This window comes from Coregonus clupeaformis, unplaced genomic scaffold, assembly GCF_020615455.1.
Source record: "Coregonus clupeaformis isolate EN_2021a unplaced genomic scaffold, ASM2061545v1 scaf0235, whole genome shotgun sequence".
NCBI classification, from domain to species: domain Eukaryota; kingdom Metazoa; phylum Chordata; class Actinopteri; order Salmoniformes; family Salmonidae; genus Coregonus; species Coregonus clupeaformis.
Window position 1 is genome coordinate 382,501 of NW_025533690.1, and position 18,854 is coordinate 401,354.

Below are 18,854 nucleotides of genomic sequence, written 5' to 3' on the forward strand. Positions count from 1 at the left end.
CACACTGTAACTAAATTTACCCCATACTCCTGCCAGTGTCAGCCACCCAAGTTTTTAGCTTGCTATCTAGGTAGCTAAATGGTTAGCGTCGTCGCTAGCAAAACAGGATAGCTAGCTACATTCCTATTGTTTGCTTACCATGGCATTGGCTACTAGCTAGCAAGCTAACCAAACAAACTAGATGACAGGTTTGATAGGATGTAGCTAGCTAGTTTTCAATAATGTATCAATATGACATGACTAGCTAAAATCCCTGCTAACTCGTTTCAACTCTGATTTGCAAGCTAATGTTAGCTAGCTAGCATTCGAGGGCTGCTAACCAAAAACAACGCCTGACATTGTCCTTATAAAGGTTTATTGTGTAAAGCAAGATAAATGAAGGATCCAGCTATGGTGGTAATTAATGTCATGTCTGACTGCTGCAGTACTCCTTGTCCATGTGCTAGCTAGTAGTAGCAACAACACACACACACACACACACACACACACGGAGCACTCAGCAGTGATCATCTGGTGGTTGCATAGTAACGATGTCACAAACCCAAATCAAATGCAGCTAGCACCAGTTGTGAAACTGGGCTGCACTGGCCCGGGTTTCCCCAGACCCAGCTCAAATTGGAGAATTCCATTGGAGCTAGCTGGAATTTGGGCCCTGATTTAAAGTGCCAATAGGAAAGGGTCTTAACAGCTAGCTAAGTGGGCACATCCACATTGTGTGATGTGGATGTGGTTCGGTGAATCGTGTGATGTGGATGTGGATCGCTGAATCGTGTGATGTGGATGGGGTTCGGTGAATCGTGTGATGTGGATGGGGTTCGGTGAATCGTGTGATGTGGATGTGGATCGCTGAATCGTGTGATGTGGATGTGGTTCGGTGAATCGTGTGATGTGGATGTGGATTGCTGAATCGTGTGATGTGGATGTGGTTCGGTGAATCGTGTGATGTGGATGTGGTTCGTTGAATCGTGTGATGTGGATGTGGATCGCTGAATCATGTGATGTGGGTGTGGATTGCTGAATCATGTGATGTGGACGTGGATCGCTGAATCATGTGATGTGGATGTTGTTCGCTGAATCGTGTGATGTGGATGTGGTTCGGTGAATCGTGTGATGTGGATGTGGTTCGTTGAATCGTGTGATGTGGAGGTGGTTCGGTGAATCGTGTGATGTGGATGTGGATCGCTGAATCATGTGATGTGGGTGTGGATTGCTGAATCATGTGATGTGGACGTGGATCGCTGAATCATGTGATGTGGATGTTGTTCGCTGAATTGTGTGATGTGGTTGTGGATCGCTGAATCGTGTGATGTGGATGTGGTTCGGTGAATCGTGTAATGTGGATGGGGTTCGGTGAATCGTTTGATGTGGATGGGGTTCGGTGAATCGTGTGATGTGGATGTGGTTCGGTGAATCGTGTAATGTGGACGTGGTTTGGTGAATCGTGTAATGTGGATGGGGTTCGGTGAATCGTGTGATGTGGATGTGGTTCGATGAATCATGTTATTAGTAACCTTGGACATGGAACACACAGTTAATGTGGATTCAGAACCCAGATCAGTCACATATTCATAGAGAGGCAGAGACCAACAGAGAGGGAAGATAGTTTACATCCTCATCTGTCCTCTTACCTGCATAGAACTCTGGACTGTAGACTGCACCGACTACTGGGTTCAACTTCCACCCTGGAGAGAGAGAGAGAGAGAGAGAGAGAGAGAGAGAGAGAGAGAGAGAGAGAGAGAGAGAGAGAGAGAGAGAGAGAGAGAGAGAGAGAGAGAGAGAGAGAGAGAGAGAGAGAGAGAGAGAGAGAGAGAGAGAGAGAGAGAGAGAGAGAGAGAGAGAGAGAGAGAGAGAGAGAGAGAGAGAGAGAGAGAGAGAGAGAGAGAGAGAGAGAGAGAGAGAGAGAGAGAGAGAGAGAGAGGAGGGAGGGAGGGAAGGAAGGAAGGAAGGAAGGAAGGAAGGAAGGAAGGAAGGAAGGAAGGAAGGAAGGAAGGAAGGAAGGAAGGAAGGAAGGAAGGAAGGAAGGAAGGAGAGGGACAGAGAGAGAGAGAGAGAGAGAGAGAGAAGGAGAGAGAAGGAAGGAAGGAAGGAGAGGGACAGAGAGAGAGAGATGAAAAAGAAAATTCAGCAGCTGTTGTTGCAGGATAGAAGTGATCTTTATTATCAGAAATATTTTCTAGAAGATAAAGACATATATAGAAAACATATAAGTGGTTTTAAACCCCTCCCACAGAAGCCCAGTGAGTCTTAAACCCCTCCCACAGAAGTGAGTTTTACCGTTTGCATAAGGGTTGACTGTCTTCTTGTTGGTCATTACCCGTGCTGTTGCATTGTTGACCTATCACAGACAGGCTTGTATCAGTGTATGTCCAATAGCAGTCAGCCAACAGTATGTTGTGATCAATAAAGCGGCATGCTTCCATATCATAATTTGTACATCAATGTGTTCCAAAACGTTTAAGTTGTCATGACAAACATCCATGTCAGTATTTAAACATGTCATACATAAATAGTAAAGAATCATACAAAGCAAATAAAAAAAATATTTTAATATTTTCATATTGTAAAAGATTTCCAGCATGCTTAATCCAGTTCCGGTCTTCAAAAGGAAATGAGTGAAACATAAAGGAAACAACACTGGACAAACAATCAAACAGCTGTGTTGTCATATGAAGGAGCATGCAGTAGAGAGGGGGAAGTGGAAACAATTAACAAATAACATGGCGGAGGAGGAGGAAGGAGGAGGAGGAGGAGGAGGAGGAGGAAGGAGGAAGGAGGAAGGAGCAGGAGGAAGGCGGAAGGAGGAAGGAGGAAGGAGGAGGAGGAAGGAGAAGGAGGAAGGAGGAGGACATGTTTGGAGCATTCTGCAACATCCAGTCATCTTCCAGAGTAAGGAGAACCATCAGACAGACACAAAGCAACATGTAGCATTCACACTCCACCTCACCAAGCCTGGAGTGTCATCGCAACAACAATCAGAGTCATCAACCAAATAAAAACAGAAATAAATACAGAAATAAAAACTGATCAAATCAACCAATCAATTAATCAGTCAATCAATCAAGTCATTCCAGCTTGAATCACAGCTAACAGAAGGGAAAATTAAAAACAGGGTGCATTGTGGTCCAAAAACACAATCAACGGGTTCCACAGTCCCAGAGAAGAGGTGCAACGAGTCAGTGCATGTCTCAACCAATCAGATTGGGTCACGCATCACGCATCATCACGCTAGCAGCTGGACTGAGACACTGAGTGGTAAAACACGCCGTAACACGCAAGAGAAAACATATAATCATAACACAGCTTCAAGAAACACCCAACTCAACCACAAGCCAAAAGAAAGACACGTGAATTTGAGCGTAGCGAGCGTTCGAGATATAGAGAGTGTGTGAGAGTGAGAGAAAGAGAGAGAGAGAGAGAGAGAGAGAGAGAGAGAGAGAGAGAGAGAGAGAGAGAGAGAGAGAGAGAGAGAGAGAGAGAGAGAGAGAGAGAGAGAGAGAGAGAGAGAGAGTGAGAGAGAGAGAGATGGTATTAATAATACATTGTCAGAATGGCTCACTTCACACTTACCATTCCCAGACCTGTTTTTGGCCCCGCCCACTTGTTTGTGTTTTGTTACCATGGTAACAGAGTTGGGGGCCTATACGAGTGGAGCTACCATTGGGAAGATGGAGGAGGGGGAGATGAGAGAGGAATATGCAACGTCTTACTCAAGAGGCCAAAGCAATGGCAGTTATACCCGCAATCACTTTCCAGCGTTTCCCAAACTCGGTCCTCGGGACCCGAAGGGGTGCACGTTTAGTTTTTTGCCTTAGCACTACACAGCTGATTCAAATTATAAAAGCTTGATGATGAGTTGATTATTTGAATCAGCTGTGTAGTTTTAGTGCAAAAACTAAAACGTGCACCTATGCACTAAAAACTCTCTCTCTTAGCTCTCTCTGTAGTTCTCTAAAGGTCTCTGTGTGGCTCCCAAAACATATTTGTATTATTGGATTGTATTTGTGAGTTGCCAAGTAAACCAAATCAATGTTTCTAAAATACTGTTGAATGAGAATAAGTGGCAAATACTATCATTGTTCTCTTTAGCTTTTATATATTTGACTTTTTCTCCACTGTTTATAGGGGACTGTAGTTTGTAACTTACAGGCCACCGTATATCCCTAACCCTGCAGTGAGGTCACTCACTACCCATGATGCTTCACTGCTTTGTTTACTTCCTGACTTTTCTGAGGAACTGGCTCTAAGCACTAGGGGGAACCCTTTAACTTCAGAAAGACAAAACACAATATGTACTTCACAACAACCTTCTACTGAAGTTAACAAATGAGCTCTTTTGAAAATAAATTAAGTCATAAAAAAATGAAGCAAATCCTGGGAAATATACAACAGTAAACTTGTACACGTATTCATGGGTGTAAAATACCTGACAATAAATCAAAATGGGGGCTGTATGAGGAGGGTGAGGGAGGGAGGTGAGGGCGCAGGTGGAGAGACAGGTGACGTGTGGGACAGGGTGAAATTGGGGGAGTGAAGCGGACGTTATACACACACATACATTCACACACACTGACACAGAGGAAGAGGAGGAGGTAAAGGAGGAAGAGGAGGAGGAAGTAGAGGAAGTATTTGTAACATGCACCTCTATTTTACGGCCTTCTACGACCGTGCCGTGTAATTTTTCTCGCGCCCCGTCAGCGTCCGCACTATGCTCGAAAGTTACGAACCCAAAACCCTGCATGCAGGATGGAGAGGGAGAAAACAACATGCATGTTATTAATATTACTATCATTACAATCATTATTCATATGATTACTGTCATTGCTCATGGTACTCCAGTCATCCAGTCATTACAGAACACAGCCTGGGGTGTCGTTCAGAAGAATAAAAGGAGAAAACATTTTGAAACGTAGAAGGATTAAGCACACTTTAGGTAGGTACCCCCTCTGCTTCAAAACGTTTTCCATATCTTCTGTGCTCTAACACAAATCTCTAACCTCTAGCTTCCTCTAACAGCTACCAATGAGAAGAGAAACACAACGCATCACGTACCTTAGAGCCCCGCTCGTTAAAAATTATTTCAACGTCTAATATTTTACCAAATTGCTGGAAAGAAAGACAGAAAAAAGCCAGAGTCAGTGACATTCTTTAATGGAGGATTCTTCAGTACTACAGCATATGTAGCATTTTACATTTGGAAATGATTAACTTTTGGGGGATAAAATCAGTAATTGTACTGTGATACTCACGCCAAACATTTGCCTGAGGTCTGGGTCCCTGAACCTGAAGGGTATGTTGGAGACATGGAGCCGCTTGGGTTGTGTCTTACTGTTAGAACTGTCAGACGACTGGCTCTGCTGCTGACTGTCTGTCTGAGCCACCTCCTCCGTCTGCTGGGGGAGGGGAGGGAGGGAGGGAGGGAGGGAGGGAGGGAGGGAGGGGAGGGAGATGGGAGGGAGGGAGGGAGAGAGGGAGGGTGGGAGGGTGGGAGGGAGAGGGGAGGGAGGAAGGGAGGAGGGAGGGAGGGTGGGAGGGAGGGAGGGAGAGGGAGGGAGGGAGGGAGGGAGAGAGGGAGGGTGGGAGGGTGGGAGGGAGGAGGAAGGGAGGGAGGGAGGGGAGAGGGAAGTAGGAGAGGGAAAGAGGGGGGAGGGGAGTGAGGGGGAGGAAGGAGAGAGACAGAATTATACACAGAAAATAAACTAAAGAAAGGAACACATCTAGTGTCATACTAGAACAGCTATACTAGAATGACACTAGAGGTGAACAGCTGATCTATACTAGAATGACACTAGAGGTGAACAGCTGATCTATACTAGAATGACACTAGAGGTGAACAGCTGATCTATACTAGAATGACACTAGAGGTGAACAGCTGATCTATACTAGAATGACACTAGAGGTGAACAGCTGATCAATACTAGAATGACACTAGAGGTGAACAGCAGAAACCTCTGGTCTCTTTTCACGTCCTGACAAAGAGGGCTAAACCTATAGTGATTTTGCAGATGTATTTGTTGTAGGCTACGGAGTTCTGGTTAATAAACCGTTCAATTCGAGAACTCGATCATCTGTTGTGGACAATCCTTAATTTATGATCTATCGAAGTCATGACATTGCACGCAAGCACACACCCACACACACACACACACACACACACCCACACACACACACACACACACACACACACACACACACACACCGTAGGGTCAGTGGTGTAGACACTGGAGAAACAGAACTAGCTCATTGAGTTATCTGTCAGTTCTCACAGTAAATCTGTACAGAGCCCTACATTTCCTATGGCCCATAAGGCAACGCTCATCATTAGAACCTTCATAGGAGCATCGATAAATCTCCAAGCTGTTTCCCAAAACCATTGTTACTAAAGTTGAACTTGAAAATGCTCGCTATTTACCGCCTGCCTCAGACCACTCATAGAACAGCTAAGTGCGTCATTAGATACGTCTTTTTCCTACACACTTAGAAAAAAAGGTGATATCTAGAACCTTAAAGGGTTCTTTGGCTGTCCCCATAGTAGAACCCTTTGAAGAACCCTTTTTGGTTGCAGGTAGAACCCTTTTGGTTCCAGATGGAACCCTTTTGGGTTCCATGCAGAACCCTTTCTACAGAGGATCAACATGGAACCCAAAAGGGTACTACCTGGAATCAAAAAAGTTTCTACCAGGAACAAAAAAAGGGTTCTCCTCTGGGGACAGCCAAAGAACACTTTTGGAACCCTTCTTTCTAAGAGTGTACCACGTCACTTTATACACAGAAGATCTCTGCTGAACATAGAATCAAGATGTTTGGTTCCGTGTGACCAGCGATAACTTCACAAGGAAGTTGGCTACAAATGCAAAGTTGCCAATATCTTTGCAATTGTTACAAACAAGTGAAGGATAAAAATATGCTTCAATCGAAAACCTAGATGTTAAAAAATAAATAGCCTACAATATAGCTACATAGGACTATATAATTCAATAATATCAGTACTTGACTTGGGCAGGAGCTCTAAGGAGCTGAGTACCGGCACCTCAAATGTTCTACTGCTTGAGCTCCTGTTCCTCAAAGACTATTAGCTCAAAAGTATTGTGGAGCTCCTGCACCTAAAAATAAACAGTACCGGCACCCAAAATGAGTACCGGCACCTATTTCAGTCCAAGTCAAGCACTGATTAATACTGAAATAAATGTAATGTTCGATCAATTGAGTTCTATTTTGCTAATTGCAGGCCGTTACAACGTGCACAATGATGTGAAAAATCAAGACTTGAATGGAGAAAACTGATCAGATATCAGCGCTGCCTTTCTTTCCATCCTAACAGTATGGACACATGCTCCGTTGGAGGAAAGATGCATAGTTAAAACACTGGTAAGCCTGCGTTCCATCGCTATCGGGAAACTGGGCCCTGGTCAAAAGGTAGTCCAACCAGGACCCACAGGGTAGTCAAAGGTAGTCCAACCAGGACCCATGGGGTAGTCAAAGGTAGTCCAACCAGGACCCATGGGGTAGTCAAAGGTAGTCCAACCAGGACCCACAGGGTAGTCAAAGGTAGTCCAACCAGGACCCACAGGGTAGTCAAAGGTAGTCCAACCAGGACCCACGGGGTAGTCAAACGATTAGAATGTGAGAATATAGACTGCTGTTGTATACATCCTTACCCACTCCCAGTATACACTGAGTGGACAAAACATTAAGAACAGTTTGACCAGGTGACCCAGTCCTCTACTGTCAATATATCCTATAAAGACATCTGATAGAGACAGACCCAGTCCTCTACTGTCTATACAGTTGAAGTCGGAAGTTTACATACACTTAGGTTGGAGTCATTAAAACTCGTTTTTCAACCACTCCACACATTTCTTGTTAACAAACTATAGTTTTGGCAAGTCGGTTAGGACATCTACTTTGTGCAAGACACAAGTACTTTTTCCAACAATTGTTTACAAACAGATTATTTAATTTATAATTCACTGTATCACAATTCCAGTTCGATCCCCGGGGCCACCCATCCGTAAAAATGTATGCACACAGGACTGTAAGTCGCTTTGGATAAAAGCGTCTGCTAAATGGCATATTATATTATTATTCGAAAAATTGTATACCCCCACAAGTCTGGTTCATCCTTGGGAGCAATTTCCAAACGCCTGAAGGTACCACGTTCATCTGTACAAACAATAGTATGCAAGTATAAATACCATGGGACCACGCAGCCGTCATACAGCTCAGGAAGGAGACGCGTTCTGTCTCCTAGAGATGAACATACTTTGGTGCGAAAAGTGCAAATCAATCCCAGAACAACAGCAAAGGACCTTGTGAAGATGCTGGAGGAAACAGGTACAAAAGTATCTATATCCACAGTAAAACGAGTCCTATATCGACATAACCTGAAAGGCCGCTCAGCAAGGAAGAAGCAACTGCTCCAAAACCGCCATAAAAAAGCCAGACAACGGTTTGCAACTGCACATTGGGACAAAGATTGTACTTTTTTGAGAAATGTCCTCCAGTCTGATGAAACAAAAATAGAACTGTTTGGACAAAATGACCATCGTTATGTTTGGAGGAAAAAGGGGGTGGCTTGCAAGCCGAAGAACACCATCCCAACCGTGAAGCACGGGGGTGGCAGTATCATGCTGTGGGGGTGCTTTGCTGCAGGAGGGACTGGTGCACTTCACAAAATAGATGGCATCATGAGGAAGGAACATGATGTGGATATATTGAAGCAACATCTCAAGACATCAGTCAGGAAGTTAAAGCTTGGTCGCAAATGGGTCTTCCAAATGGACAATGACCCCAAGCACACTTCCAAAGTTGTGGCAAAATGGCTTAAGGACGACAAAGTCAAGGTATTGGAGTGGCCATGACAAAGCCCCGACCTCAATCCTATAGAAAATGTGTGGGCAGAACTGAAAAAGCGTGTGCGAGCAAGGAGGCCTACAAACCTGACTCAGTTACACCAGCTCTGTCAGGAGGAATGGGCCAAAATTCACCCAATTTATTGTGGGAAGCTTGTGGAAGGCTACCCGAACAGTTTGACCCAAGTTAAACAATTTAAAGGCAATGCTACCAAATACTAATTGAGTGTATGTAAACTTCTGACCCACTGGGAATGTGATGAAAGAAATAAAAGCTTAAATAAATAATTCTCTCTACTATTATTCTGACATTTCACATTCTTAAAATAAAGTGGTGATCCTAACTGACCTAAGACAGGGAATTTTTACTAGGATTAAATGTCAGGAATTGTGAAAAACTGAGTTTAAATGTATTTGGCTAAGGTGTATGTAAACTTCCGACTTCAACTGTATATCCTATAGAGAAATCTGATAGACAGACCCAGTCCTCTACTGTCTATATATCCTCTAGAGACATCTGATAGAGACAGACCCAGTCCTCTACTGTCTATATATCCTATAGAGACATCTGATAGAGACAGACCCAGTCCTCTACTGTCTATATATCCTATAGAGACATCCGATAGAGACAGACCCAGTCCTCTACTGTCTATATATCCTATAGAGACATCTGATAGAGACAGACCCAGTCCTCTACTGTCTATATATCCCATAGAGACATCTGATAGAGACAGACCCAGTCCTCTACTGTCTATATATCCTATAGAGACATCTGATAGAGACAGACCCAGTCCTCTACTGTCTATATATCCCATAGAGACATCTGATAGAGACAGACCCAGTCCTCTACTGTCTATATATCCCATAGAGACATCTGATAGAGACAGACCCAGTCCTCTACTGTCTATATATCCTATAGAGACATCTGATAGAGACAGACCCAGTCCTCTACTGTCTATATATCCTATAGAGACATCTGATAGAGACAGACCCAGTCCTCTACTGTCTATATATCCTATAGAGACATCTGATAGAGACAGACCCAGTCCTCTACTGTCTATATATCCTATAGAGACATCTGATAGAGACAGACCCAGTCCTCTACTGTCTATATATCCATAGAGACATCTGATAGAGACAGACCCAGTCCTCTACTGTCTATATATCCTATAGAGACATCTGATAGAGACAGACCCAGTCCTCTACTGTCTATATATCCTATAGAGACATCTGATAGAGACAGACCCAGTCCTCTACTGTCTATATATCCTATAGAGACATCTGATAGAGACAGACCCAGTCCTCTACTGTCTATATATCCTATAGAGACATCTGATAGAGACAGACCCAGTCCTCTACTGTCTATATATCCTATAGAGACATCTGATAGAGACAGACCCAGTCCTCTACTGTCTATATATCCTATAGAGACATCTGATAGAGACAGACCCAGTCCTCTACTGTCTATATATCCTATAGAGACATCTGATAGAGACAGACCCAGTCCTCTACTGTCTATATATCCTATAGAGACATCTGATAGAGACAGACCCAGTCCTCTACTGTCTATATATCCTATAGAGACATCTGATAGAGACAGACCCAGTCCTCTACTGTCTATATATCCTATAGAGACATCTGATAGAGACAGACCCAGTCCTCTACTGTCTATATATCCTATAGAGACATCTGATAGAGACAGACCCAGTCCTCTACTGTCTATATATCCTATAGAGACATCTGATAGAGACAGACCCAGTCCTCTACTGTCTATATATCCTATAGAGACATCTGATAGAGACAGACCCAGTCCTCTACTGTCTATATATCCTATAGAGACATCTGATAGAGACAGACCCAGTCCTCTACTGTCTATATATCCTATAGAGACATCTGATAGAGACAGACCCAGTCCTCTACTGTCTATATATCCTATAGAGACATCTGATAGAGACAGACCCAGTCCTCTACTGTCTATATATCCTATAGAGACATCTGATAGAGACAGACCCAGTCCTCTACTGTCTATATATCCTATAGAGACATCTGATAGAGACAGACCCAGTCCTCTACTGTCTATATATCCCATAGAGACATCTGATAGAGACAGACCCAGTCCTCTACTGTCTATATATCCTATAGAGACATCTGATAGAGACAGACCCAGTCCTCTACTGTCTATATATCCCATAGAGACATCTGATAGAGACAGACCCAGTCCTCTACTGTCTATATATCCCATAGAGACATCTGATAGAGACAGACCCAGTCCTCTACTGTCTATATATCCTATAGAGACATCTGATAGAGACAGACCCAGTCCTCTACTGTCTATATATCCTATAGAGACATCTGATAGAGACAGACCCAGTCCTCTACTGTCTATATATCCTATAGAGACATCTGATAGAGACAGACCCAGTCCTCTACTGTCTATATATCCTATAGAGACATCTGAAACCAAAATGAATACATTTTTTTTATTTTTTTTATTTCCCCTTTATTTAACCAGGTAAGCCAGTTGAGAACAAGTTCTCATTTACAACTGCGACCTGGCCAAGATAAAGCAAGCAGTCGATAAAAAACAAACACAGAGTTAACATATGGGGTAAAACAAAACAAAGTCAAAAATACAAACAGAAAATATATATACAGTGTGTGCGAATGTAGTAAATTATGGAGGTAAGGCAATAAATAGGCCATAGTGCAAAATAATTACAATTTAGTATTAACACTGGAGTGATAGATGTGCAAAAGATGATGTGCAAATAGAGATACTGGGGTGCAAATTAGCAAAATAAATAACAATATGGGGATGAGGTAGTTGGGTGGGCTAATTTCAGAATGGCTGTGTACAGGTGCAGTGATCGGTAAGCTGCTCTGACAACTGATGCTTAAAGTTAGTGAGGGAGATAAGAGTCTCCAGCTTCAGAGATTTTTGCAGTTCGTTCCAGTCATTGGCAGCAGAGCACTGGAAGGAATAGCGGCCAAAGGAGGTGTTGGCTTTGGGGATGACCAGTGAGATATACCTGCTGGAGCGCAGACTACGGGTGGGTGTTGCTATGGTGACCAGTGAGCTAAGATAAGGCGGGGATTTGCCTAGCAGTGATTTAAAGATGACCTGGAGCCAGTGGGTTTGGCGACTAATATGTAGTGAGGGCCAGCCAACAAGAGCGTACAGGTCACAGTGGTGGGTAGTATATGGGGCTTTGGTGACAAAACGGATGGCACTGTGATAGACTACATCCAATTTGCTGAGTAGAGTGTTGGAGGCTATTTTGTAAATGACATCGCCGAAGTCAAGGATTGGTAGGATAGTCAGTTTTACGAGGGCATGTTTGGCAGCATGAGTGAAGGAGGCTTTGCTGCGAAATAGGAAGCTGATTCTAGATTTCACTTTTGATTGGAGATGCTTAATGTGAGTCTGGAAGGAGAGTTTACGGTCTAACCAGACACCTAGTTATTTGTAGTATTTGTACATATCCTGTATACATACATACATATATGTTTTACATTTTATATTTAGTCATCACACACACACGTGTACAAACACACACACACACACACACACACACACACACACACACACACACACACACACACACACACACACACACACACACACACACACACACACACACACACACACACACACACACACACACACACACACACACACACACACACACACACACACACACACACTGTACATTCAGTTCCATGCTTAACCCAGTTACAAGAAAGAGAATACTTTCCAATCCTCCCTGAAACAACTCTGGGCTGCTGGCCAGCTCCAAATACTGTCTGTGTGTATACAGAGGAAGAAGCATACGGCTGACAGGCTGCTGCTACACAACACACACACACACACACACACACACACACACACACACACACAACACACACACACACACACACACAACGCACACACACACACGTGTGCGCATGAGCAGCAGCAGCGTATGCCATCTGTTGATTGTACTGGCAGCGGACGCCTTCAAACGAGGAAGAAAATGAATATAAATATATATCTTGTATTTTCTTTACAGCATCAGAAGCTTTGTCAAATAGTCAGAGGGGGAGAAGAGAGACTTGTTTTAGACATACTGCTGGAGAGAAGGAGTCAAAGGACAGAGAGAGAAACAGACACTGATGACTGGAGAGAACTGAGACTAGGGAGGGAGGGAGGGAGGGAGGGAGGGGAGGGAAATGTCTCTTCTTTTGGAACTTTTGTGAGGGTAATGTTTACTGACATTTTTTGTTTGTTTATTTCACTTTTGTTTATTATCTATTTCACTTGCTTTGGCAATATTAACCTATGTTTCCCATGCCAATAAAGCCCTTTGAATTTAAATGAAGTGAAATGAGAGAGAGAGAGAGAGAGAGAGAGAGAGAGAGAGAGAGAGAGAGAGAGAGAGAGAGAGAGAGAGAGAGAGAGAGAGAGAGAGAGAGAAATTGGATTCCTAACAATGATTTACCATCAGACCACATTTATACCCTAGCCACTATAATTGATAAACCTGCTTTGTGGGTTTCCACAAAGCCTTTGATTCAGTTTGGCTTTTCACATTAATGTGGTGTAGGTGGAAAAACATATGATGTCATCAAATCAATGTATACAAATAACAAATGTACAGTCAACATGTGAGATAAACATACACATTTATGTTCCCAAGGGTGTGGAGTAAAACAGGGGAATAACTTGAGCTGAAGTATATTTAACATGTACAGGGAGCTCCAACAGGACTGGGACAGCGGTTGTGTTGTTTTGGCTCTGTACTCCAGCACTTTGGATCTGAAATGATACAATCACTATGAGGTTAAAGTGCAGAATGTCAGCTTTAACTTGATGGTATTTTCATCCATATCTAGTGAACTGTTTAGAAATTACAGCACTTCTTGTACATAGTCCTCCCATTTTAGGGCAACAAAAGTATTAAGACAAATTCACTTATTGTGTATTAAAGTAGTGAAAAGTTTAGTATTTGGTCCCATATTCCGAGCACGCAATGATTACATCAGGCTTGTGACACTACAAACTTGTTGGATGTATTTGCTGTTTGCTTTGGTTGTGTTTCAGATGATTTTGTGCCCAATAGAAATTAATGGTAAATAATGTATTGTGTCATTTTGGAGTCACTTATATTGTAAATAAGAATATAATATGTTTCTAAACACTTCTACATTAATGTGATGCTACCATGGTTACGGATAGTCCTGAATGAATCGTGAATAATGATGAGTGAGAAAGTTACAGAGGCATAAATGTCATACCGCCCCAAAATGTTATTGTAATGGTGAGAGGTTAGCATGTCTTGGGGGTATGATATTTGTGCGTCTTAGGGTTTTGCATTCTTCATCAAACCATTTAACGTTGTCGGCTTGACATTTTTAGGTTTGATAGGGAAGCTGAAAGGTCAAAAATACTGTTTAGGCTTTCTACTGCTAAGTTTACGCCTTCACTATTGCAGTGAAACGTTTTGTCCAGAAAGTTGTCTAAAAAGGATGGAATTTGTAGTTGCCTAATAGTTTTTTGGTAGGTTTCTACACTACTTTCCTTCCATCTATAGCATTTCTTAATAGTATGCAGTTTGTTTGGCTTTGATGCCTCACGATTGAGTATTACTCTGTTCAATTAGGCTGTGATTTTGCTGTGATCTGATAGGGGTGTCAGTGGGCTGACTGTGAACGCTCTGAGTTGAGGTCGTGATAAAGTAATCTACAGTACTACTGCCAAGAAATGAGCTATAGGTGTACCTATCATAGGACACACACACTCTCTCTCTCTCTCTCTCTCTCTCTCTCTCTCCACTCTCTCCTCTCTCTCTCTCTCTGATCTCGCCTCTCTCTCTCTTTTTAATTTACAGGTTTTATTGGCATGGGAATATATGCAACATTGCCAAAGCAAGTTAAATAGATAATAAACAAAAAGTGAAATAAACAATAAATATTAACAGTAAACATTACACTCAGAAGTTCCAAAAGAATAAAGACATTTCAAATGTCATATGTATATATATATATATATATATATATATATATATATATATATATATATATACAGTATTGTAACAATGTGCAAATAGTTAAAGTACAAATGGGAAAATAAATAAACATAAATATGGGTTGTATTTACAATGGTGTTTGTTCTTCACTGGTTGCCCTTTTCTTGTGGCAACAGGTCACAAATCTTGCAGCTGTGATGGCACACTCTGGTATTTCACCCAATAGATAAGGGAGTTTATCAAAATTGGGTTTGTTTTCGAATTCTTTGTGGATCTGTGTAATCAGAGGGAAATATGTGTCTCTAATATGTTCATACATTTGGCAGGAGGTTAGGAAATGTAGCTCAGTTTCCACCTCATGTTGTGGGCAGTGTGCACATAGCCTGTCTTCTCTTGAGAGCCAGGTCTGCCTACAGCGACCTTTCTCAATAGCAAGGATATGCTCACTGAGTCTGTACATAGTAAAACTTTCCTTAAATTTGGGTCAGTCACAGTGGTCAGGTATTCTGCCACTGTGTACTCTCTGTTTAGGGCCAAATAGCATTCTAGTTTGCTCTGTTTTTTTGTTAATTATTTCCAATGTGTCAAGTAATTCTCTTTTTGTCTCGCTCAGTCTCTCTCTCTCTCTCTCTCTGTGTCTCTCCATCTCTCTCTCTAGCTCTCTCTACTTTAACAGAGAGCAGAAAGTGGAGTGGGGGATGACATCACTCTATAAACAAGCCAGCCAGATGAGGTAATCTCTCTCTTTCTCTCTCTTGCCTTGTGCCTCAACATATAGACGCAGACTATAGAGCGAGTGAGAGAAGGAAAGAGAGATGAGGGGTGAGTGGGATAGAGATAGACAGAGTGGGAAAGCGGACTAAAGAAACAGAGAAGGGGGAGGGTTGATTAAGTGATGGCGAGAGTGTAAGACAGAGTGTGCTTTGGCAATATGTACATTGTTAAATCATGCCAATATAGCAAATTGAATTGAACATTGAGAGAGAGAGAGAGAGAGAGAGAGAGAGAGAGAGATTAAATGAGAGCTGGAGAGTTAATGAGACAGACAGACAGACACGGGGCGGGGTAATGAGTGTATGAGTGAGAAAAAGAGAGGGAGAAGGAGAGAAGTGATTTTCCAGATTTTTCTGCTCTGTCTTTCCTCTACTAGAGTTATGAGAGGTGTAATACTACCCCTTCTCCCCTTCTCTCTTCCTCTCCCCTTCTCTCTTCCTCTCTCCTTCTCTCTCCCCTTTCTCCTTCTCTCGTCCTCTCCCCTCCCTCTCTCCTCTCTTCCTCTCCCCTCTCTTCTACTCAATTCCTCTCCCCTCTTTCCATCTCTCTTTCTCTCCCCTCTTTCCATCTCTCTCCCTCTCCCCTCTCCCCTTCTCTCTTCCTCTCCCCTCTCTCCTTCTCTCTTCCTCTCCCCTCTCTCCTTCTCTCTTCCTCTCCCCTCTCCCCTTCTCTCTTCCTCTCCTCTCCCCTCCCTCTCTCCTCTCTCCCTCTCCCCTCTCTCCTTCTCTCGTCCTCTCCCCTCCCTCTCTCCTCTCTTCCTCTCCCCTCTCTTCTACTCAATTCCTCTCCCCTCTTTCCATCTCTCTTTCTCTCCCCTCTTTCCATCTCTCTCCCTCTCCCCTCCTCTCTTCCTCTCCCCTCTCTTCTACTCTCTTTCTCTCCCCTCTTTCCATCTCTCTTCCTCTCCCCTCTCCCCTCCTCTCTTCATCTCCCCTCTCTTCTACTCTCTTTCTCTTCCCTCTTTCATTCTCTCTTCCTCTCCCCTCTCTCCTTCTCTCTTCCTCTCCCCTCTCTTCTACTCTCTTTCTCTTCCCTCTTTCCATCTCTCTTCCTCTCCCATTCTCTCTTCCTCTCTCCTTCTCTCTTCCTCTCCCCTCTCTCCTTCTCTCTTCCTCTCCCCTCTCCCCTTCTCTCTTCCTCTCCCCTCTCTCTGTCTCTCTCTCCTCTCCCCTCTCTCCTTCTCTCCCTCTCCCCCTCTCTCCTTCTCTCTTCCTCTCTCCCTCTCTCTCCCTCTCCCTCTCTCCTCTCTTCCTCTCCCCTCTCCCCTTCTCTCTTCCTCTCCCCTCTCTCCTTCTCTCTTCCTCTCCCCTCCCTCTCTCCTCTCTCCCTCTCCCCTCTCTCCTTCTCTCGTCCCCTCCCCTCCCTCTCTCCTCTCTTCCTCTCCCCTCTCTTCTACTCAATTCCTCTCCCCCCTTTCCATCTCTCTTTCTCTCCCCTCTTTCCATCTCTCTCCCTCTCCCCTCTCCCCTCCTCTCTTCCTCTCCCCTCTCTTCTACTCTCTTCCTCTCCCCTCTCTCCTTCTCTCTTCCTCTCCCCTCTCTCCTTCTCTCTTCCTCTCCCTATCTCATTCTCTCTTCCTCTCCCCTCTCCCCTCCTCTCTTCCTCCCCCCTCTCTTCTACTCTCTTTCTCTCCCCTCTTTCCATCTCTCTTCCTCTCCCCTCTCTCCTTCTCTCTTCCTCTCCCTCTCTCATTCTCTCTTCCTCTCCCCTCTCCCCTTCTCTCTTCCTCTCCCCTCTCTCCTTCTCTCTTCCTCTCCCTCTCTCCTTCTCTCTTCCTCTCCCCTCTCTCCCCTCCTCTTCTCTCTTCCTCTCCCCTCTTTCCCCTCCTCTTCTCTCTTCCTCTCCCCTCTCCCCTTCTCTCTTCCTCTCCCCTCTCTCTCTCCCTCTCTCCTCTCCCCTCTCTCTGTCTCTCTCTCCTCTCCCCTCTCTCCTTCTCTCTCCCTCTCTCCTCTCTCCTTCATCAACACACAACAACTCTTATCTTCTCCTAGTTCTATCCTTCAAAGCTAAGGTCTAATACGGCATTAAACAACTTCGAAAAGACTATCGAGAAAATAAAAACTAAGCATTTTTCACAGCGCTCGGGGAAGAAAATATTTCTCATTACCATGCAAACTAATACTGGATTTTATTGCACTCTGGGTGAATGGCAATATACATATTTATGAAAATGAGAGGGACGATAAATCAAGCAAACAAATGACTACCACAGGATGTTTGTGTCTAGATGAATTCTATTAAAACAATGAATCAGAACACAGCCTGAAACCTGCTGCGTAAAGGCCTCTGAGGACCTGCAGCTTTCTGAGGTGTATAGAGTACACTAGGTCTAATTCTGCAGCTTTCTGAAGGGTATAGAGTACACTAGGTCTAATTCTGCAGCTTTGTGACAGTAATATATAACAGTATTATAGAACAGTAATATATAACAGTATTATAGAACAGTAATATATAACAGTATTATAGAACAGTAATATATAACAGTAATATATAACAGTAATATATAACAGTAATATATAACAGTTACACAGTTGAAGTCGGGAGTTTATATACACCTTAACTTGGGTCAAACGTTTCGGGTAGCCTTCCACAAGCTTCCCACAATAAGTTGAGTGAATTTTGGCCCATTCCTCCTTGCTTACACACACTTTTTCAGTTCTGCCACAAATGTTCTATAGGATTGAGGTCAGGGCTTTGTGATGGCCACTCCAATACCTTGACTTTGTGGTTCTTAAGCCATTTTTCCACAACTTTGGAAGTATGCTTGGGGTCATTGTCCATTTGGAAGACCCAAGCTATGACTTCCTGACTGATGTCTTGAGATGTTGCTTCAATCTATCCACATCATTTTCCTTCCTCATGATGCCATCTATTTTGTGAAGTGCACCAGTCCCTCCTGCAGCAAAGCACCCCCACAGCATGATGCTGCCACCCCCGTGCTTCACGGTTGGGATGGTGTTCTTCGGCTTGCAAGGACCCCCTTTTTCCTCCAAACATAACGATGGTCATTATGGCCAAACAGTTCTATTTTTGTTTCATCAGACCAGAGGACATTTCTCCAAAAAGTACAATCTTTGTCCCAATGTGCAGTTGCAAACCGTAGTCTGGCTTTTTTTATGGCGGTTTTGGAGCAGTGGCTTCTTCCTTGCTGAGCGGCCTTTCAGGTTATGTCGATATAGGACTCGTTTTACTGTAGATATAGGTACTTTTGTACCTGTTTCCTCCA

General features: G+C 43.5%; 1 protein-coding gene across 5 annotated transcripts in view; it reads right to left on the reverse strand.

The window, feature by feature from the left end:
* The window catches only part of LOC121559701 (RNA binding protein fox-1 homolog 1-like), a 72,508-nt gene that overhangs the window by 40,249 nt on the left and 13,405 nt on the right, over positions 1-18,854 (reverse strand). For 4 of the 5 annotated variants that reach the window (XM_045214329.1, XM_045214332.1, XM_045214333.1 and 1 more), the window contains exons 3-7: positions 5,247-5,390; positions 5,050-5,103; positions 4,640-4,732; positions 2,275-2,335; positions 1,629-1,682 (exon numbers count right to left, since the gene is read on the reverse strand). In XM_045214329.1, the coding sequence (XP_045070264.1) occupies positions 1,629-1,682; positions 2,275-2,335; positions 4,640-4,732; positions 5,050-5,103; positions 5,247-5,390 (406 nt within the window). The remainder of the gene's footprint in view (positions 1-1,628; positions 1,683-2,274; positions 2,336-4,639; positions 4,733-5,049; positions 5,104-5,246; positions 5,391-18,854) is intronic. The other variant, XM_045214330.1, reaches the window with a different exon arrangement.